Below are 22744 nucleotides of genomic sequence, written 5' to 3'. Positions count from 1 at the left end.
TATTAACCTAACCATTTTCATTTACTGTGAGCGCAAACAAGGCAACTTCGTCGCTCTTCCAGGTAGAAGCGGTTTCAGGTATACAGATGACGGTTTCCTGAAGAGGATTATATCGTGAGCATGCTAAATCCTTTTGCTTAGTGGGTGGAATAGCAGTATTCTAGGTACTTGAATACCTACCCTATGCGGTTATTACAACCTAACCTAACCCAACCCTATGGTAAGTTACTATGCGAAAGTTTCCACTGGGGAGCTCTGCTGAACAGGCTACGAGGGGCCCGGTTTTCCACTCTGTTTGCCCGTCTCCCAGGTTACCCGAGTGAGCTGGCTGCCATAAGCCTGCAGCATGGCCGTTGAGCGTGTGCACCGTTATGTTCCGAGACATCGGCGGAACCCTCGTGCCCCTTATACAAAGAGCCGACCCCCTGTTCTCGTGAGCGTTTGAAATTCAACCCCGGGTATCCAGGGAGAGCCAGTAAACCCGGGGCTGCCAGACGGTTGGCTATAGAAAGAGTATTATAAATGCAGGAAACATATTATTATCCTCGATATTCGAAAACATGGAAAATATTAATGTAACACTAAAATTCCTTGTTTATATATTTACGTACCTGAAACAAAGGGTGGGTACTCGTACGGTCGAAGAATTATTTTTCTCTTTTAAGCAACAGGTCACTCTTTGCGTGTCTTCTGGCTTCCCGGAAGTGCGTTACGGGACCCGCCACGGAATCGCGATGGTCTCGACGCACGTGCGTACCCGCCCTCGTTTCCATATTCATTTCTCTAACCTCAGTCCAGGTAAAAAAAATGTACTCATCTTGATAAATTCAGGAAATACTTCGTGCAAAGTGCTCAGAGTATCAAACGTTCTCTGGCTGCGTTGCAACCTTGTAAAACTAACATATATACACCATACTGAAGGAACAACTGAAAGTTCTTCCCTTTTACAATTCTTAAATGTTACTCCAACGGCTACTACTATTATACCATACCAGTGTTCAATACTGTTAAATAATTTTTTCTCCATGATCAAATGTCACTAGCTTTTATAACACGTGTTGCTAAAATTATTCCTACTCACCTAAGGGGTGTAACCTAGGACTGCCATCTCGGGGCTGTATTTATCATCTCTTCCTTACTCCTGAACTGGCTATATGCATCTCATGCGCTGCGAGTCTTTTGCCACAGCCAAGCTCTGCTTTATCGTGGGGCCAATCCGAGCACTGTGACCTTGAAGAGCTCTAGAGAGACAGATATATTTAGCTGTGAGCGGCCAAGCTGCTGGTTGCCTGCCTGCCTGCTTGCTTGGCTTGCTTGCCTGCCGTCGCTCCTGCTAGCTGACTATACCACTACCATACTTATGCCTCAACCTAGCTCGCCGCTCTCTACTCGCTTCCACAGTCCTTCGAGTTAGCCTATCCGCCGATATAACAAGCAAAGGAACCCGTTTCCTCGTCACTTCGGCGTAGTCAAGGTTTTCTTAGTTTCGAGGGCTTCCAGGGTAATTTTTTTATTACTCAAATATTCAAGGATACTCCACATTTTCAATTTCTCAGCCTTTTATGGAGAAATTTATTTTTTTAAATTCCTCTTTTCAACAACCGGATGTCGACCACTCTTCTACCTCCTCGTACAACGAAGCCACCTAACCTCGTAAAATTGACTGCTGTATGTTACAAGCGTCCCGATCGACGTCCCGTTGAATAATATCTCTCAGTTCCGCCGTGTTCTCTTTCACGAAAGCGAAGCGAATTCCACGACGACTCCTGATTTCTTTCACCTTGCGACATCAAAGGGAAAGGAGCTATCAGGCGCTCTCCTAGGGGCGAACACCTCCGCCGAGCTCATAATACATTTTTAACATGCTTCTAGGATCTTCAACAACGGATCGAAGCGCCAGACATACTTGTCGCAACACGTCCAATTCACATGTAAAGAGTAGCAATGGCAAGAGTTACGGAGATCCCATCGTATCGAGCGACGTCTGGAAAACCGTTAAAAATTCAAATATCCACCTACGCAAAGGAAACAGGGGAATCCCCGAATCATCCCACTGTGCATCGCTCAAACCCTACGACCCGGTTGATAATAAAATGCTCCCAATTTTTTTCTTTCATCTTATCAACCCAGCACCTTTTCCTATCCAGATCCATTTGACCTACGACCACGTGCTTCCTGGACAATGTTCCCCTTTACCCAGGAACCGTCTTTCCTTTCTGACGCGATTGTCATTCATGCATTGTGAATCAGAGATTTATTTTTAGAAACTCTCAATGAAAGTGGAGTACTCATAGTAGTATAACGTTCGAAGGGAGGTGGAAGATGTTCCCCCGATCTGTGAGTAAAACGTACGTCACCAACACGTTTGCGCGTGGCTCTCACGTAAACGTACTTACGCACACTTATCGTACCTACGGCATTACCTAGTTATACGTGTTGGTTGGACACGCTACACATTCATAATCGTATATCAATGATCCCTATACGGGTATATATATATATATATATATATATATATAACTCCACACTGGAATCCACTAAACGTCCTCACCGACATATATTATCATTATTATTCCTCCGTGAGTGATATGCCTTCGTACACCATCGCGCATTAAACGATCCAATAAATACAAGGATCATTGACACCGTCGTGTTCCACGTCATTTATTTACATTTTAATTCAAGGTATCTCAAAGAGTCGGTAACATGCCGGAATTTCTTGTTCTTACTCCTGATATTATTGTTATTATTCATCTGAAATTTTGGCATAGGATTCGTTATCTTGCTCTCTTCCCTTGCACGTGGTTATACTATGTGGATATATATATATATTTATATATTCCTTGGTATTTGTGTTTTTTTCTTCGTTCTTATGCTTTTCTTCTCTCTCTCTCTCTCTCTCTCTCTCTCTCTCTCTCTCTCTCTCTGATATCAACAGAGGAAATGGAGCACCGTGTCGATCGAGCTGACTCACCAATATTTACATATGTTTCCAAGGCTTGCCAATTACCGTTATCTATACTGGACTAACAGATGGACCGACCATGACCTAGGACACCAGTGGCTTATCTAATACGTCTAACGGTGCAACGTATTACTTCGTGTATTACGGCCAAAGTCCGTTCGTAGATGGACACGACGCGGACCAGGTGAGCTAAACAATGAAACGGCCTTCGTTCGGCTATCGGTTTATATAGATAAGGTATTTTATGAATGGATTAATTAATTTTTGACCATAGTACTACGGCGATGTTTAATAGACAACGAGTCATATAATAGTTACGAGTTTTTATTTGCCGTAGGTATATATGTTGTGGTAAGCCTTGATATTCTAGGCTTGAAATTACTTGGAGAAGTCCGAAGGGAAAGGACACGTGCGTGTCTTCAGTATGTTTGTGCACGTATTCCAGGTATGCTGTATTCAATATATATTAAAGGTTAACCTTAGCCAGAGGAATAAATCTTCGTCAGGATAGCTACCAGTAGTGGGAAAAATACGAAGAGGTAATTATCGGTGTCGCGTGGAAGGAAAAATAAGGGGACAAAATCTGTTAAAGGCTTTGGATAAATTTTGATCAAATTATTATTTGTCTTTTTCTTGATTCATGGGAAAAGAATTTGTGATTTTATGGTAGAAAAAAATTTTACGTGTGTTTACTATAACCTAACCTATATCTGTATTTGCGGTGGAGTTACTATATATGTGTGTATATATATGTATATATATAGATATATATATGCTTATTTGCATTTCTCCGCTGTTCGATGATCGAAACAGAAATTGTACGTCAGTTCGATCGCATGCGTCAAAGATGGCAGCGACGCACTACGGGGGTCACAAGTGGCACTTGCGAAAGTTTCCTACCGCGCGAGGGTAAGTAAACACCTACTTAATCGAATTCCTCCTTGTTTTCTTGGGTAGCTTTCATGTTTTTATGCGACGCAAGAGTAGCAAGCTTTACTGTAGGTATATGTTACGAGAGGGACATATCGAGTCGGTATGTACGGAGTCATAAGGAAAGGGGATAATCAGTAGGTAATTATACGCAGCTATAGATAGTGATGTATAAATATAGGAACAGGGAGACTCGAAGACGGGTCGTTATCTTTATCGTGTTAAGTACGTGCGAATAAATGCGGAAAAAGAAAAAGCCGCTTTTGAATTTTTCCCGCGATTCTTGGCTGTATATATATATATGCATGTATAATGCATCAGTGTGTCGACGTCTCATTGGGAACGGAACATCCGTCGGTTCTTGGTTAAACGAAACCTTATTGACCACTTGGCAAAATCTTATCAGAAACTGGAGGCACCGAGTACATACACAGCGTTGCTTAGAACTTGGGGTGTACCGAGTATGATTAGATAAGGCTGTTCGAGATTGGGAAGCCTTTGGTTCGAGAGAGAGAGAGAGAGAGAGAGGTGCACAAGAAAGAGAGAGAAGGAGAAAATGAATATCGTATAGAGCTGAGTTTATTAGGAGAGAAGGGTAAAAAACAATTGTTTTGATAAAAATTTTCATTCAGAGATTGTTTGCCAATATTTATGTATATTTCTTTCTCATAAACATATGTATACTTTAAGGATTAATCTACCATAGAAATGTTCATTGGTATTTACCAGTGATCGATAACAAATTTATAATTAATGGCTATATATCTTCACTGATTATAACTTGCATTGCTATTTCTTGTTACGTATCCCGCGTTGCTGTTTCTGGGAATCGTTCTGGCACTCGGAGCTGGCTGATTCGAGATCCTGAATGCCGGTTAAGTGAGCACAGGGGAAAGCCAGAGTCGCTCTTGATGACGGTGAATCATTCGGATTGCGGTTAATTCTCGTACTATCTTCATGAGCGCCGTATAGGTATAAAGATCGAGCGAGCATAAGGAGAGACGGGAGTATAGAAAAAGTAGAGAGACAAAAACGCGTTCTATTCGTAAAGCGATGCAGGTAAACAAATGGGCGTGTATTCATGGCACGCGAGCTTTTACGAAGAATCGCGTGGGTGTGTCTCTCCTTTATTTTTTAAAAATTTTTTCTTTTTATATCTTCCTCTTGCTCACTCGTGTATTCGACATAGAGGAGTACATCCTCCGTGACGTATATCGAAGCGTCTACGAATGGTCGAGAGGGAAAGTTTTTCTTTGAAGAGAAGGGCGCATAATATTTTATAGGTACTGTACTCGGGTATACAGTAATATAGATATAAGGTGTATTAAATTTAAGTAAATACAAAAAAAAACATGTAGACTACTTTACCGGTCAGAAACCATAGAACACATACGTATAAACATAGCAGATGGCACTGACTCACTAAGTATCATCTCTTACGCTATTCTTAATTCGATATTGAACTCAATTAGTTTCAACGACCCTTCGCCGTTTAATAATTACGAGCGTGATTAATGACTGTACAGTAGTCGCGGGGTGTCCAACCTTTTTGTTAATTTTCAGTCTAAGTTCGAGAGCATGGTGTTCGTTACGTCGAGTGGTTAAAAAATTCCTTACGCGTTACTGAAGAATTCGGTCGGTAATTAAGAGCGCCCGATTGTACGTATCTGGTCGAGGTACGATTTACCGACGACTTCTGATCTGAAGTCGACCCCGAAAGTCATCCTTATCTACTTGTACTCGACTTCGAACTCGGTCACCGACAAGAACTTCTCTATCTTCCTACGCAGCGAGAAACGTCAAAGCACCTTGGGAACTCGGAGCGTCCGAGCCTCTACGTAGAAACAGAAATGGAAGTCGGACGATTTTCATTGGATTTAAGTCAGTGACTTTAAGTGAAGTTTGCGGTGAACGTTACAGTTTATAAGCAGCGGATGGAGGATGCTATGCTCCGCAGTTCACACTAATGAACCGAGAGAGGCCTTTATAGTGGTTTTATACTCTTACGTCACCGATCCATGTCGTGTGGCCTCGGAGAACGTAGCGCCTGACCTCTTGCGGCACGGCCTGGAAACAAGCCAGTTAGGCCACGCTAGCCTGACACATGTAGCCTTTTTTTCTTCTTTTCTCTCTCTCTCTCTCTCTCTCTCTCGTATTTTTCTCGCCATCTAAATCGCGATAAGCCTGACGTAAAAGTCAGCCAGGAAACGCAATGAATATGAAGCGCGATGTGATCCGCAGTTGTCTCAAGTCCCGAAGCCCGACCGTGAATACCGCCTGGCGCTTCTTATTAACCAGCGAAACTTAGACCATATTGATTCGTCTATAGTCCGTCGCTGTTAAAGCACTCGCCTCGACTCTTACTGACTCATGCTGCCAGCACAGTAAAAACGGGACGGCGACTCGTTTCGATTTTATGAGACTTTCGCAGGAGAACGGTATGGCTATGATACTGTATATATAGAAATCTTATATATATAAATTAATATGTGTTCTGGCGTCGATAGAATAAGAGGAACATCGACCGGGGACAATTGAATTGCTACTATGGTTCAATAAAGATATTTTCATCATATCGACGCATGCATTTTACTATAGTCCAATTTATTATTCTGCTGCTACGTTAGATACTGGTATAAAAGCTACTACGAAGAAATTATAAAATGGTGGATATGCCAGGGTGTACTTGCATGCATAACTCCAGGGAACAGACACAGGATTGCACCTGTCCAGCCATTTTACTTCTGCAGGTGTTTAGGAGAAACTGGTAAGGGTGAACTATGTTAACTTTTGGGTACACAAAGAGGACCTTTCTTTAGAATGTTATATTCTGCTGTAAGAGAGGTACACGACGTAGAGACCCGAAGCATACCTGATATGGCTGAAGAGTTTCTCGATGAAAAAGTTTTTATAGAAAATTGACAGGCTGACTCGTTTTTACTGCAGTCATCAATTTCTATCCATATGGATAAGATTGTTATTTTTATTATATGAACAAATTGATGGTCAAAAAATCTTCTGACACTTCGATCGTGTCTTTTTTTAATCAGTCATGCAAACTCAGCAGCATGGTTGCGTTTGGTACCACCTGTGAATCCTCCCTTCCAGATGCGGAAAACACCTGTTACAACGTTCCGTAAACACGAGGCGTTCTGTTTCTGTTTATTTTCGTATGCGAGAATTTGAATCGACGAGTGTCGACAGTGCTTAGCAGAACTCTGCAATACCGACGGTGTGCTTAGTTTCACCGAGAGAGGCAGCACCTCTCAATACTCTTGTGCGTAGAGCCTGGGTCAAGTGTCATCAACTTCTTTATCGAAAGAACCACTGAAACAAATTAAAAATAACGTTATGAAACTGTAATTATTATTCGTTACAATTCGAAATTCAATCTTACAAAAGTCATTCGGTACCTTTGATATAGGTTAATTAAGGCTTCCAATACTGATCTAATCATTTACTGTACAAATATTCATAGTTTCTATAGATATATTATTCAGCGCAATAGTATCTGTCCGTGACTTAGCGGCGTCCAGTATTGAACCACTGCTCGTTGGATAATGGTAACCTATAAAGATATACCTGGGCTGTCTGCGTCAGCGAATGACGTCAAGCCCCATTCCTAACGCGGAACTCTCCTTACATTCTCATCTATGAATTTTATTATTGTTGTTTGACGCTCGCACGACGTACGTTTCGATTGTTGATGAATGCTGAAATTCTAGTTGATATATCTAAACATAAATTTGACATTGTTTTAATAATAATTTTAAGTCACTGACGTAATTCATATACTACTCGTACAATTATGTAATAGAAAAGAAATCGATCGGTCGCAGATCGTGGCATGGCGCTAGTATTTTTAAATACCGTTTTTACCTCAAAGAGAAAATTCATTCATCTTTCTGGCAAAATTATATATGAGACTGTCACTGGCAACGTGGTTGAAGCTTACTGATTCGTGGCTGTACTGAGAAATCTGAACATTCACCAAATCGGATTTTCCCGGTAGGCCGCAACCTCACTCAACGTTCCTGACCGTTTGAGCCAGACGGTAGCATCGATCGACCTAACCTTAGATGTGCAGCGCTCAAGTTACTCCAAAGACATATCAGACTGGGCTCCAGGAATCCATGAAGATTGAAGTTACAACTAGATATTACGATATCATCTGTTTGCGCTAGTGGCTCGAATAGAAACGCGCTAGACAGAACCTGGCTCAATCTGTTCCTCAGGAAGACTTAAATCTGCAAATCATGCTGCGCAGGCGTATATGGCTTTGCATCGGTGTTCATTATTCCAAGTGTATTAGATCTAAATAATGAGAATTAACAGTTGGGCACATCCGGTACGGTTGTAGAAACGTTTTTTCTCTTTAGCTGTAATTCAGTCTAAAATTCATTATTATTAACCGAAAATCCGTACAATTGTCTGTCTCCAAGCTTCAGTAGGATCAACAATAATCTGATTTTTTTTCTAAAAACAAAAAAGCCTCAAGAACCGTTTCCAATGTACAGAATACAAGTGTTAATATTTTTAGCTACTACTATACACGGATACTCAGGATTATTTCACCACCTAAAGATGATTTTGTCCATTTGATTTCTATTAATTCCAAAGGTAGACCATCCTCTGGTGGTACAATAGTTCTGAAGTATAGTTTAGAAGAATAGTTTCCTATTCGAAGAAAACTGTTAGTACGTGAGTCATTCGTCGCAAAAGGCTCGATATTGTGTCAGAGATCACCGAGTATCCTTAATAGTTTCCGGCGGTTATAGCGGATAAAATTCGTTAATAATTACCGGCTGTCACGTATTCCACAGGAATTCATGTACAATGAATTAAATTGCAAACCCATATATTTACAGAGATATTATGTATCGAGAGAAACGTACATGGAACACATTTCAAATTTGAATGAATAAAATCAACCAGTCAGCTGTTCAATGACCGAACGCAATATATTCATACAAATATAAAAACAGTATTGAGATGAAAAAACTAATGACTAATTCAATATAGAGAGTGCCAGAAGGAAAGGTTTTCCAAGAAAGGCTGTAATGCACGGGAAAGCCGTTTAAACTCCGTAAGTTTCACCAAAGCATTTCCTATACAACGGGTCTTGTTAATCTATCGATCGATCGGAAACCGTTACAACATGGAATTACCTGAACGTCTACTAAATATAAATGAATTGTTGCAGAATAATGGAGCACCGTATGTGCATGCAAAAATCTGGATTCCACACGGGAGACTACCGAGACCCAGTCATCTTGAGCAAATATCTAGCAAGACTCTCGACTGCACGTAATTTTTCATGGAATTCAAATGTCCCACCCTGTACATAAGAGCAGTTCGTCGCGGGCACTAATGCGTGACAATACCTATCTCTGCTAATTCAGCCTCACCAGTAGCAACTATTATGCACGTGATGTATATACACACAGCGTTTGCAGTCTGAGCAAAGGTGGATATAGATGTCAGTTGGTAATTGGAAAATTTATTCCTTTTGCACGTGAATTCATTCGCCCGTATATGGATGCTGTCTGATAGATCCAAGAAGACTGGCGTATGTGGTCATAAGAATCTTAAACGTGGATAAAGACAGTTTAGTTGGAAATTAAATTAGAAATTCTATGGAACCAAAAAGTAAAACCTGAACGTACATGCAATTCACGAGTACCTCAACATCCATATAAATTTGTCATTGTATTATACATGCAGGGTGACGATTAAGTATCTGCAAGCAAAAGTACTGCAATAAGGGACTAGATAAAATTGAGTGAACTTCAAATAAATATACAGCATGTGTCAAAGAAACTTACCATTGATATCGACAGGCTTTGTTTTTCTGCTATTCTCCCTGGGTGGAAACAACGGACAGGACGTGAAGTGTTGCGCTAGACGTCAACCGTATACGTAATCAGAATGTGTACACTCCATCGGTTATCCTCTCGCCATCGTTCAAGCTGATCAAGAATCATGAGTCACTTGCGTCCCGGCTGAGTCCTCAGAAAATTCGTCTAGTCGTTCCACGATTAATCTGATTCTTTGGATTGAGCAAGGAAGTTTTTTCCACTAGAGTTACCCGAGTACGTCCATTTTATATGAGTCCACGGTTTATAAGTATCATGGAAATTTCATTTTGATACGTATGTTAAATCAGACAAGGAAAAACAGAGGTGTAACGAAAATAAGAAAAATCCTAGTGGCGGACCAAGCCTCGATATCCCCCTGGTGTATTTGCAAGGAACCAATCCGCCCGTCATATGTACTCGTCCCCATTGTCTGCAAGGGTCCTCTGCTTCTCTTCTTTGAGGTAGAACGACGAGTGCCTTTCATCTCTCGTGACACGAGAGAGGACGGGTCTACCGTGTTGTACCGTATACAAGGAGAAGTGTACGTAGCCAAGGGAGTATCGTCTGCAGTGAGGACGCTCCACGTCATTCTTCAGGCACTGGAGGACAGATACGGAATAATATTTCCGCCCAGGGCTTTGTTTTATCTTGGGAACCCTCGAGGAAGGCGTCTGGGTGCCGTATAAAAAAAATATCTAAGATCGTGTATGTATATCAAGTTTTAAAATCATCACCGTTTTTTGTTTGGATATTCTGATGGTCAATTGGTTTACCAGGTTTAGTTGTGGCCTTTAGGCGTAACGGTAATCAGGTAACAATGACCACTGTGACTCGATAACGAATCGACTCATCGGCCAAGGTCGTACCAAGGACAGCCGAAGATTAATACCACAGCCGCTAGTAGCACGACGTTATTTAGATATTAACAGATGGATGCAGCATGGCGCCGGATAAACCTTTGACAATGTAAATAAAGCTTTACGAACAGCTCATTCTTCTCATCCTGTAACTTGTGATACATAACCTTACTCGTTTCACGATTCTCATTTCTCTCTTGTCTTTATTACCAATGGCAAAGGCATTGTTGTTGTACATTAATGAATCGGCTACCATGCGAAGCTTCTATTTCATTATGGTCCGTGGGCGGATAGCCATTATTGCACACACGGAAATTCGGGACAGGAAACGGATGCGTGTTTGGCAGTGATGCTGTGTGTCAGCCTTATAAAGGTTTTGGTTCGTGTTATAAAAAGTCTTTCTACTAGTTTCAACTAGACTTTGGATTTTATTACTGTAAGATTCTTGTATAATAAAGATTTTCATTACCTGGAGACACTGTGAAAGGTTTTTGTTCAGGAATAATATCTCGAATGACGTTTCAGCCTTCCTTTTTGTTTGGTAGAAAAGATGCAGCTGCACAAAAGTAATTCAATTTCCGCGCTAACGCCCAGTGTATCCCTACGCCTGGCTGTGCTCGACTAGCCACTGTCCTAAAAACATCAGTGCCTCCTGGCATTGCGCTAGTTTTGCAAATAAAACTGACAATAACCCAAATAAACAATGTACTCGCATATTATCCCTTACGTAAGCACCCTCAATGCGCCTTCACGAGTGTCATTATCATTAGTGAACGTTGAAAATACCTATATAACATGACATGGAATTACGTTCTATATATTTGCGTTTACAGTTAGCAGCTTCTCTTCTTCGTTGTCTGTATATATGTATATCTCTACCTACTTTTCGGACAACGCACCAACGCACTCATATTACTCGTTTCGTCGATCGACTCACTCACTTGGCTTCTTTTTTATTTTATTTCCATACACGCTCTCCATTGGCCGTAGAAATTCTACCTGGAGACTGTATTACTAATGCCAATCAAAGTCTTGATGTGTTTGCAATTATTAAACGATATTGCTAAAGCTAAAGTGATTCATTTAAATATTTTGTAAACTAACGTAGAACTACACAGGTATGTGAACCATGTATGCAGCGCATGATACACTCATAGTATTATTTGCCCAATACACACGTCAGTCTGTTTGGTATCTTCCAACGTTATTATTGTACTTTAAATATGCTCTAGTACTATCTCTGATGCATCCTTATGTCCTTCTAAAGCCATTCAAATTGGCTTCTTTGTTCTAGGAAAGATGGTGCAGCAAGAGAAAGGTCTTTCCTTGATTCTTTTGAGAATGCTTCTTCATCGTCAGGTTTTGCTTTCACTGCGCGTCACAGTTTACATATCTTGGACATGGAATCAGTAAGAATCACATGCTAATTTGTGTCTGCCGATACTTGTTGCCAGGTCGAAATACCAAGTTCCGTGATGTACCGTTCTTATACGTACAGTAAAACGTCACTTATTGTAACGTCAGTTATTTCAACTGCGTCACTTATTTGAAGAATTTCGCGTCACGTATTTCAAGTTTCCGACACGCCCTACCCCTCTGTCATCGCCAAGCCCTTCACTTGGATCTTGATGGAAGTGAATACTCCGCAGCTCTATGATTTATATCGAGGCAGGCAATGTAGAGATCTGAGACGATGTAGGGAAACAGACATATGGAGTAAGATCCTCTTATTTGTTGAAACAAGTAACGACTAGTAAGGTCCTGACTAGTTGAAATAGGTGACGCTCTGTCGTACTGGTTATAGCTTAGTTTTGTGAATACGTATGAGACAGTCTTGGCAAACTGAGTTGATATTTTTTCTGAAAAAAGAAGGAAATGTAATATTCCAGATATTACATAGTCTTCGCAATTTCAAGTTACGATCTCGCCAGAGGAGCAATTTGAATATCTCGGGATATCGCGACAGAGTTCAGGAGGTTGGGAAATGAAATGGCGATAGCACAGCCGACCCTGCTTGGTATTCATTGCGCATGCGCAGACTCCGCGAAGCGCAAGTAGTGCCGTCTTCAACGCGTGTTCCCTCAGTTTTAACGGTTATTTTAAGCGGTCAACACGTATCGCGTGAATCCATCCATAAACCTGTGAAATTTCATGAGATAGGTATTTCGTTGAGTCTAGTGATATTTTTGTGGCTGTGGAATTTGAGGAAGAATCGAAGTGTGTGCGCGCTGCGCAGTAGTGCATGCGCAGTGATCAACAGTGCCACCACAGAGTAAAGGCAGAAAGGAGAGTGTAATGTCTGATAAGACGAGCGATGGATTCCAGTGCGAGTGCGTGATCGCCCTGGAGTTTTGACAGTTTGGCAATAACCTCTTACTCGTGGAACTCGACATTGTATTGATAAGATGCTCGTGGTAGTCGGTCGCTAAAGGTGTCATAGATACGACAAAGGATACTGCCAGGATAAGAGTGTAGCGGTCAGAAAACGCGAGAAAAGCAGGAGTGCGCGATACGTGGCTCTCCGTGGAACAAGAGGCCAGACCAGGCCAGACTCAGAGAGAGGCTCGTGGAACGAGAGAAGAAAAAGAAATAGAAGAAGAAAAAGAAGAGTGTCGAGGACGGTGAAGACGAAGGGAATATTATAGAAACGAAAGAGAAGCGAGTGAGGAAAGGGGAGTCGGTGGAGTGTGGTGGTTTTGGAGCAAAGGAAGAGGAGAATAGGGAACGGCTTCGAGCAGTGAGCAAAGTGAGCAAAATAATAACGGGGGGTTTTGATCGGTGGACAAAGGTGGTCGGGAGAGTGCCGGAGCCAGGGCTGTGATATATATCTTCTCTCCCTCGAGGGAAAACGAGAATGGAGGCGATAGCGAGACACGATTTTACGGCAACCGCCGAGGACGAGCTCAGTTTTCGCAGGAGTCAGATATTGAAGGTGAGTCCTTTTTCTTTTTATATGCGTTATCTATTACGATATACTTATGCTAAAGAAAATACTTGATATGTATTTTCTATGTTTACTGCCACGCGAAGTATCGTCTGGGGTTCGTCGCCCCGACATCATCCCGAACCTTCGAAACGGCCCTGAGCTATTCTCTCGTGACGTATCTCATCCTGCTTGTCGAGACGATCACTCTTGGACATTATATTAGTTATTCCAGTTGTACTTTTTATTCAAAAGTATTGTGACAGGTACGCCACTGGCCGATCGCCTAATATAGCTCTTCCAAGTAAATAATGACACGGCCCACGCACATCGCGCCTCCAGCTTCTACTTTACCAAGCGATTTGAGACCTATCTTTCTCTTTCTCATGTTCTAAGTTTCTGAATCGACGGATGCTCGATGGTCTGCTGACTTACCGCTCGCCGTTTCCCTGTCTGATAAGAAAAACCATGATATGCATTTCCTCTTGCTTTCTCGACTTATACGTATTTCTCCAAGAGTCACTTCTGGTTTTATCGTTACCACTGCATTTTGAACCTCTGGGATCACGATTACGCTAATTTTGTAGCATGCTTCCTTTATATTTTGGGATATACGATTTAGCTATAGTATATTCATTTACGTTCATTCCTGAACGCCCACAACAGATTTTAGTGGGTTCTCAATAGATACCACGATTTTCTTATTTTCTTATGTTTTTTTTATATGTTCCTGATAAAGATTTCAACATTTTATCCCTCATTTGGGTGATTGTTAATGTAACAAGCGTAATATGAATATATTTCTCTTTGTATCCTTCATTATTGTTTTGTTATGTTTATCTTTTGACATTTTTGAAGAATGTTTACACTTTGATATCATACTTTTGTTGTTCTATAATATGATAAAATGTTTATTTGTTATATGTGAATAAAAAAATGAAAAATTCATAGGAATATTATATTGAGTAGATCATGAAATGTGTAATACAACTGAGATCTTATAATAGTGTCACTATTAAATCTTGTAATATACATTTTTGAATAAATATTTGCAATAAGTTATAATATATTTACTATCTGTCATTCTTTTATTTAGATAGACCCAGAAAACGAACCATAACTTCTGACGGACATGAATTAGTCCACGTTATGCCATACCTATTTTCTGCCTGGGCAAACTTCTATTTATATTCCAATCCGAAATAATTATACTCTTCTACCCTCTATTCTAAAGGAACTGGTATCTCATGCTGTAAATGGTTGTCAATGATCCTAAAAGTAGCAATAGACATTGAATAGGATTAGAATAAAATTCTTAGCATTATAAAAGTTCCTGTGATTCTAGAATATACAAGAACTTGCAGAATGAGGTTTCTAAAGTACTTTGATACGATATATGATAATAGCATGAACTGATACATCAAAATTATCTTATCATTCTGATAAACAAATAATTCGAATTGAATATACACTGTGGTACCCTTGACAATTACCGAAATATAATTTTTGTAATACAGTATTGTAATCTTACAAATCCTTGATTTATTGAAGATCAACATACAAGCTTAGCATTATTCAAATTAGTTATGAATATATTATCATTGCAGATTCTCAATATGGAGGATGATATGAATTGGTACAGAGCCGAACTGGATTCTAGAGAAGGTCTAATTCCCAGCAACTACATAGAAATGAAGAATCATGAGTGAGTAGGAGTATTGGGATTTTGAACAGAGATTTACCACATTCAATCTATTTACCATTTGTGGACATAAATAATTAAAGTCTCCAAAGTAAATAATAATATCATTATCTTGTTATTGTAGCTGGTACTATGGTAGGATAACCAGGGCTGATGCTGAAAGGCTATTATTGAACAAGCACGAAGGTGCTTTTCTTATCAGAATCAGCGAAAGCTCTCCTGGGGATTTTTCATTGTCTGTTAAGTAAGTCAATCTGTCAACATCATAAGACATATTCATTGTTGCATTAAAAAGATGGATATTTACCAATGAATAGCAATGACAAATAATTTATCCATCACTTGATCACATTTTCAGATGCTCGGACGGTGTCCAACACTTCAAGGTATTGAGAGACGCCCAAGGGAAATTTTTCTTATGGGTCGTTAAGTTTAATAGCCTCAATGAATTAGTCGAGTACCATCGTACGGCATCGGTATCACGCTCACAGGACGTCAAATTGCGCGATATGGTACCAGAAGAGGTAAGAAGAATCAACGTTGTAAAATAGCATTCAAATATTCGTCATAATCGGAATAAATATTATTGTTAGAGAAAAGGATAATAGAAGTGTGGAGGTAGCTAATAGTAAACTGTAAACAAAAACTAACAGATTATAACAAGGACCAGTCAAACCAATTGTAATGAGCACAATAGTCGCTAGCGCATAAAATACATTCTTGTAAGGACGTGTGCATTCTAAATGCCAAACCATAACCCAATCGCAATATCCAAAGACCGTCAATGTCATTATACCCTTAAATATTCGAAACGCGCTGTAGAATTGCTACGTGCTTTCTGTAATTGATATTGCATACAAAATAGTAGTCAGAAGAAGTATCAAATCATCGTTATAGCATCTATAGTCGATAGTAATAAGAAGAAAAAAGAATTAATTAAACCTGAGAATCTGCAGGATGCAGGTGAACATTAGCTAACAATAAGATCCTCTTCAAGGGAAGGTTAGAGGATGATTTATACGTCTTATTACAGTTGCATTGTAATAGCAAGAAAAGAAAGAAAAACAGCGACTAACTTTTATAACGATTTGCGCATTTACCTGTCCATATGTCTCTAATCTGTCTGATAAAGATAATTCGTTACGACAGTCCACAGTAATCAGTGGCTTGCTGCTTAATTACGTGATACATAATCGCATATCTTAGCGGCAGCATTGACTATACGTAATTTCTCTATAATTTGCGGTGTTTTATTACGTCCAATTGTTATCTTTGCTCGCGTGTAAAATCTCACAAAAATAATGTTATCACCAAGGCTTCCAATATATTGCTGATAACTAAGCAGATTCTTGCTCTTTCTTAACTTTACAGGAATACATAATTATATTGCCACAGTTTAGTCCCACAGTGTGTTTTTATACTCGTTGTACTATTTTTAGTGCTTGGTCCAAGCCCTGTACGACTTCACGCCGCAGGAACCTGGTGAACTTGAATTCAGACGGGGTGACGTGATCACAGTTACGGATCGTACCGATGAACACTGGTGGCACGGTGAGATTGGCAACAAACGAGGATTATTCCCGTCCACCTACGTCACACCATATCACTCCTAGGTGAGCTTAATCTTTGTGTATCAACATAAAATAATTGCTCCATCATTTAGAAGGAGCCATTATCGAATAGAAACACAGTCGTGCATGTACTGTCCCTGTCAGTTTGTTCTCTAGGTAAAACTTTCTTAATGTGATTTTCAGGCCACGCACGGAGCTCGCAGACGACAACGTCCACCACCTTACCCCACGACGATCACGTACAGGATCAGACTCACTGCGGAACTAATAAATAACATTTTGCAAACGCCGCCAATCGAGTGGGCCACCAGGATGTATTGGTGGTCGAGACGCAGAGCTTTGTAACTCTTATGCCTGCTTGACACTCACGTCCTCTCTGCGCCTTCACGATCCCATAGAGAGATGTATTATATTTTTTGTCACTTTCATTCACGTTTTCTTTCCCCTCATGGACACGATTATCAAATACCGCGAACCGCACACGTTCCTTTAATCTCTCGATGTATCGTCAAAACAGGGTAGTCTCTTATATCTTTACTGTACATCAGATAATAAATGTAGCCGTTCGCTATGTCAGTGGGAATGATCTTATGTATCGTCGGCATCTCTCGCTGGGATCGTCGAGAGGATTTACGGCCGTGAAGGATCCAAGGATCAATGAGAGAAACGTCATAGAGATTCCAGCGATCACGTGAAATGATTCACCAATCGGCACCGTAGTACTGTGGATCATATAAAGTTAAACGTGACCGAGATTTATCTTCAGGCTTACAAACAGTGTCTTAGGGATCTCAGTTATATTTTGAAAGAAACAAAAAAAACAAAGGAACTCGACGTTCATCATAAGTTTTTGTATCTATAGTATTCCAATCTAATGGGGTACCTGGTAACGTTCTATCGTACTTGGACATTTCAACGGATCCTTTGTCTTCCTGATGGCCCACCGCGTTTTGGATCGTGCACCACAAAGTTAATATTAATCGCGAATTGAAGCAACCCTCCTTCCCTCATCGGCCATATTAAGACAGGAAAGTCGCGTCTCTACCTCTGGGTGAATGAACTATCTGCCCTCCCCACACACATCATGCAAAAAAAAAGAAACAGTGAAAACAAAACGAAAGAGAAGAAAACAATGAAAAGTGCACCCACGGCAATCGACGCGCAAATGAAAAAACTTTTGTATTTTGCAATACAGTCTAACAGACTCTTAACGGGACCTTTATGGTTAAAATAGAAAAAGAGGAAGAACAGGTTCAAGTATCGTTGTAGATTCGTAACCAGTAAAAATAGCAAGTGGAATAATGAAAAATATATTCATTATAAATGTAGCATCATCGAAATGCATCGCCTTTTGGCATTATAGTATGCAGACATGAGAAGCGCACCGATATTTTGTTGTTTTTTTTTTTGTACGCAAAAATACTGACGACTGTCCGTTACACGTACATTGCGAGCAGTCTGAGTCGAGCTACCACGTACCGTGAACTGAATTTTTTTTCTATTTTTCTCTCTTTTCCCTTCTAACCGAACTTCGCTCATCGTTGAATTAGTCGATACGATAATAATTTACTTCTTACACGGCGAACTATAATGATATAGCTTTGTTATTACTCGTATAAATAAAGAGCTTGGAAATCATACAACGTTCGACCGTGTGCAAATACAAGAAAACTACGTGGTACATGATCTCAGTCGGCCATTTTTTGTAGGTTCTTTGTATACATATATATCTTTTGAATATCCTTTTTAACCATTCTGAGCTCACGCCGATCCCTCGTCCCCTCCTTTCTGAACAGTCGGATGTCATGCACTTTTTCGAAGCAAATGCCAAAAACCGATATTATTACGAAGCATCTGCAGTCACGCGCATTAGATTACGTATTTAAAATGGAGCTGCACTCAGATTCGTTTTTTCTCTATTTTTTTTCTTTTCTTTCTCACTCCTCTCTCTGCTAAATAACCTGCATAATTCTTAATGGGGAGCAAACGAAAGATTAGAAAGAAAAAATATCGTACTGTATATTTTTTTAAAGTTATTTTTTTTTCTATAACATTTTTCACAACTCTCGTCCTTTGTCCCACCCTCGGTTCGTACCTGTCTAGGGTCGAACCCACTCAAATCCTCCTTTTCCAGTCCCCCTGTTTTCTTTGTGAAGATTGAAAACTTTTAGCCTTATTGTGTAATTATTATTATTATTATTAATTAATTATTATTGCGTTATGTTACATTTTATTAATAACAATATATATTATATTAATCGTACCTGCATGCTTTTCTTTCCGTCGCGCCCGAAATGTCCTGCAATGTCCTATTACTCTATCACTACCATTATCGCCACTGTTGCTACTATCACTGCTACTACTTTTCACCCTACACTGTTATTTTGAATTTTTTTAGTTTTTTTTCTTTGTTCTTCTAGCGGGTACTAACTATTGTTCTTGCGAGGGATCCGGCGAATGCGTGCGACTGTTATCGCGATCCCTCATGATTGTACGCTTTACACACATGTACTTTTGTACTTAAAGTTCATAAAAATTCATTTATAAAAAAGAACAAAGACGACGAGAATGAAGTGTAATCCCATCCGATGTCTTTATTCGCGATATGGATACGAGCTCGGAAGTCACGCACGAAACATGTCTCGGCAACTTCGAGCGTCGCGGCTGGAGCGATAAATCCTGTAATACGATTAAAGAACGACGACGGCGTCCAGTTGGAAATTGAAAAGATGAGCAAAAAAGAAGCTGCATCGTATCGGCTAAGTCGTTCGTTTTGTAGCGCGTAGACAGATAATTCCTTATGGGCATTTTCAACAATTTCTATTCTTCTGTCAAATAGATTTACTGCCAGTCGATCCGTTGGAGCGGGAATATGACAGTAGGATAAGAAATTTTAAAAGTTGAAAGGTTCCTTTTTAAACTTACATTTCTCCTTATGGCTCGGCAATCTGGTGCAAGGTACGAATTGCGTTAAAAATCCTTTTTTGACTTTGTGTTTTGCGAGAACTCTAAGAAATGTGTCTAACGATAATCTATGCATATTGTAGCTTAGTCTGAATTGATATCGATTCGATGAGCGATCAGAGATTTTAAAGTAGCATTTATTCGGCCTTATTATTATATGTATATGTCATGGTGGGACTTGCTTCACCATTGTTATACATATTATATTTTTCTGTCTCGCTCGTGCATTCTATTGAAATGATAACGATAACGATGAAGACTTTTTTATTCATGGTATCGTTATCGTTTCAGGGACACGTTCGCCTTTGGGTTTGGACCTCTGATAATTTTTGGCTGTCTCGACAGCTGATATTTGTGAGATTTACCAAAACCTTGTAACGAATAATTAGCAGTGGATAATGATATGTATTTAATGTGCATTACTGGCTGGGAACGGGAGACGCTCTTCTGGACCAAGTTTGTGTACAGTTATGAAAAATGTTGGAATAAGAGTTTAGTACATCGATGAGCAGTTTTCTGCAGAATTATTCTAGCCGACAGATGATCATTACTAATCTTGAGGATATGTTGTATTATTATTGTTGGGATTACTTAGTGTTTTTCATACGGCTGTATAAATGATGCAAGCTTTATATTTTTGTTCAGTGAATCAGGATTTTGGCTCTTTGGGAAAAGTTTTGGGGATCCTCGTAAGCTTGATATTAGTACGCAAAGGTACTTGGAGACGAATATAACGTGCATTTATGTTTCATAGTCATTAGGAAATTTTAGGTAATTCTTTATTGTCTACTGTAAAATATTATTAACGAATACTACTTATGTATTGTCAACCATTGATGATCATGTAGAATAAATTGATATTTCAAAGTTCTTTCCCGTTTACTACTTCCCTACTGTTCTTAAGATTAGAAACGAGGATACATATACATAAATAAAAGATCAGCTGGTGCTGTTATAAAATTTATTTCCTGTTGTCATCAATCCATTTAGAAATTATACTTAGTTTTAGATTAATCTTAATTGAAACAATGGTATATTACATACTGAATAATCAGCAAAGAGCAAGATTCATAATGTGGATCTTCATAGATTAACAAACAAGTCTGTAAGAAATATATCGTCCTGCAGTTTCTGACGATCTAATAATCTTGACAACTTGACCACGTTTCAGACCAAAGTATCTTGCAACAGGATCACCTGCTTGAATTCGCATTAGTTGATTCTCCTTTAGTTTGTACCTAGTCAGTAGTTCCTCTTTTTCATCTGGTGTTAGAACAATATGTTCAGGCACGAGTTCGTGCTCTGTAATATTTATAAGAAGCTCGGATTCCAGGAACTGTTCTAGAATGTATTTTGGAGCCATGTCGACCAGTGATTGTTTTGCTGATGGTGTCATACCTTGTTGTACGACAATGATTGCCCTGCAAATAACTACTTATTTAATACATCCATCGCATTGCACATTGTACGTATGCAAACCTAGTGATGGTTATGATAGTAACCTATGAATCTTTTCTTCCTGCATTCGTTGACAATATGTTTTGATGGTTTTTATACCAATTTTTGGTTCGTCTGGGAAGAAAACGAATAGCTGATCTGTAGGATCATCATTGTGTGCCACAAGAACAATTAAATCACTTCGTGCCGGTCTTTTTTCACTCGGTTTATCACCAAACTGTTCTTTAAATTGTTCCAACGTTTGATCCAACTCATCTTGCGTGACCAAGTAACCTCTGTCATGGCACAATTGCATGACAGTTTTTCTGATCCTCCACAGTTTATATGTCTCAGCTTCGTCATCCATTTTATGCTCAAAACTTAAAAAAGTGTGATAAACGACGCCGACTGTTGCTTATCGTTTCAACCGCCGCATGTGATACTAATTGGAATCCATCACAGGAATCCACGATGCTTTACAAGTAACCATGGAGTGAATTCTATTGGTTGCCGGTTTTCTATTGGGAAACGAAACGCACGTTATTCCACGACGGTCTAAAACATATAACGTATGTACAGAGATGAGTGGGGAGATGCACAACGCTCCGGTTTTAGGCGATACCAAAAGCATGGCGCTAAATCGTAGTGGCGAGTCCGGGAGTAGGATTCGTGATCGTCGCCTCCGTCGACAATGCGAATCCCGTCGTAGCCGAGCTAGACGTGAACACGAATGTGTAGCTTGGCAAGCAGAGGTTCACCGCTACTCATCGCTGGTTCCCGAAGCAATCTTCAGAACGAGACCGGGAACTATAGAACTTCTCAACAACTATTGAAAAAGCCTATTGTTGAAATATTTTTAAGACATTTTTAAGAAAGTGCGGTGCCAACTTGACACCCGTATAGTATCTCAATTTTTTAAAAATGTTTCATCACTTGAGGGCACTTGGCTCTCTATGAGGGCATAAGGCCAAAAAGGAATAAGAAGAAGAAGGAGGAGAGAAGAAGAAAGAAATTAGTTACACAGAAATATTAAAAATTCGAAACATTGAATAAAGCTTTCCGAATACTACTAAATATTATTGGATCTTGATTTATATTCAAAATTTATTCAAAATATAATATTGAGGCTAATCAAAACTGTGCAGAATATACGGAGTTGATAAAAATTTAATTGAAATTGTAGAATATCGAAAATAAATTAAGTTCAAATTGAAATATTAATAAATTCAATAAAGAAAGAATTGAAATTTAATGAAATCAATAAAGAAAAATATTAACACTTAAAAATCGGAAATTCTGGCCAAGCATATTTAGAAGTACTGGAATTTGCTCAAAATTGTGTGAGCAGCCGGGGAGTGGGGGCAGCGCTGAAGGCAGTGCCCGGGCTCGAAGCGCTCATTCTTCCTCGAGCTGGTCTCCTATACTGGTCTGTTGGAAGTGCCCCTCATATCTATTTCCAACCTTCTCCTATTTCTATATTTATTTTTTCTGTACTTCCTTATTTCTTGATATTTCGTTCTTTAGTTTCTTATTTATC

At 39.6% G+C, this 22744-nt stretch overlaps 2 protein-coding genes and 1 long non-coding RNA gene across 16 annotated transcripts; 1 reads left to right on the top strand and 2 right to left on the bottom strand.

Annotated features, from left to right (window-relative positions):
* Positions 1–4533: 4533 nt before the first annotated feature.
* On the bottom strand, positions 4534–12512 carry LOC107265652. Of its 14 annotated transcripts, none has more exons than XR_003059168.1 (5): positions 9721–12512; positions 9562–9635; positions 7309–9482; positions 5814–7222; positions 4534–5729 (listed from the first exon to the last, which is right to left on the bottom strand). It is a non-coding gene; the product is annotated as an uncharacterized LOC107265652 (long non-coding RNA). The 14 variants fall into 14 exon arrangements; XR_003059163.1 differs by having other exon boundaries at positions 4534–6659; positions 6768–7222; XR_003059173.1 differs by having other exon boundaries at positions 4534–7222; positions 7309–7629; positions 9280–9482.
* A 220-nt stretch (positions 12513–12732) lies between these two features.
* On the top strand, positions 12733–19069 carry LOC107265650 (protein enhancer of sevenless 2B). The gene is made up of 6 exons (XM_015735338.2): positions 12733–13542; positions 15141–15238; positions 15360–15479; positions 15594–15759; positions 16675–16848; positions 16990–19069. The coding sequence occupies exons 1-5, from the start codon at positions 13465–13467 to the stop codon at positions 16846–16848; spliced, it is 636 nt and encodes a 211-aa protein (XP_015590824.1). The 5' UTR covers positions 12733–13464; the 3' UTR covers positions 16990–19069.
* A 1648-nt stretch (positions 19070–20717) lies between these two features.
* On the bottom strand, positions 20718–21806 carry LOC107265651 (DNA-directed RNA polymerases I, II, and III subunit RPABC1). Its single transcript, XM_015735340.2, has 2 exons — positions 21273–21806; positions 20718–21191 (listed from the first exon to the last, which is right to left on the bottom strand). The coding sequence occupies exons 1-2, from the start codon at positions 21572–21574 to the stop codon at positions 20861–20863; spliced, it is 633 nt and encodes a 210-aa protein (XP_015590826.1). The 5' UTR covers positions 21575–21806; the 3' UTR covers positions 20718–20860.
* Between the last annotated feature and the right edge of the window lie 938 nt (positions 21807–22744).

This window comes from Cephus cinctus, unplaced genomic scaffold (assembly GCF_000341935.2).
Source record: "Cephus cinctus unplaced genomic scaffold, Ccin1 Ccin1_scaffold0230, whole genome shotgun sequence".
Taxonomy (NCBI): Eukaryota; Metazoa; Arthropoda; class Insecta; order Hymenoptera; family Cephidae; genus Cephus; species Cephus cinctus.
The sequence above is the reverse complement of the archived record's forward strand: the minus strand, read 5'-3'. Positions and strand labels throughout refer to the sequence as shown.

What these genes read in the sequence shown, in the direction of transcription:
- LOC107265650 (XM_015735338.2), top strand. Translation starts at nt 13,465, where the DNA reads ATGGAGGCGATAGCGAGACACGATTTTACGGCAACCGCCGAGGACGAG. An exon ending in GATTTTTCATTGTCTGTTAA is followed by an intron (nt 15,480 to 15,593) that starts GTAAGTCAATCT and finishes TCACATTTTCAG; the next exon opens with ATGCTCGGACGGTGTCCAAC. An exon ending in GCGATATGGTACCAGAAGAG is followed by an intron (nt 15,760 to 16,674) that starts GTAAGAAGAATC and finishes TACTATTTTTAG; the next exon opens with TGCTTGGTCCAAGCCCTGTA.
- LOC107265651 (XM_015735340.2), bottom strand. Translation starts at nt 21,574, where the DNA reads ATGGATGACGAAGCTGAGACATATAAACTGTGGAGGATCAGAAAAACT. An exon ending in CAGGAAGAAAAGATTCATAG is followed by an intron (nt 21,192 to 21,272) that starts GTTACTATCATA and finishes AGTTATTTGCAG; the next exon opens with GGCAATCATTGTCGTACAAC.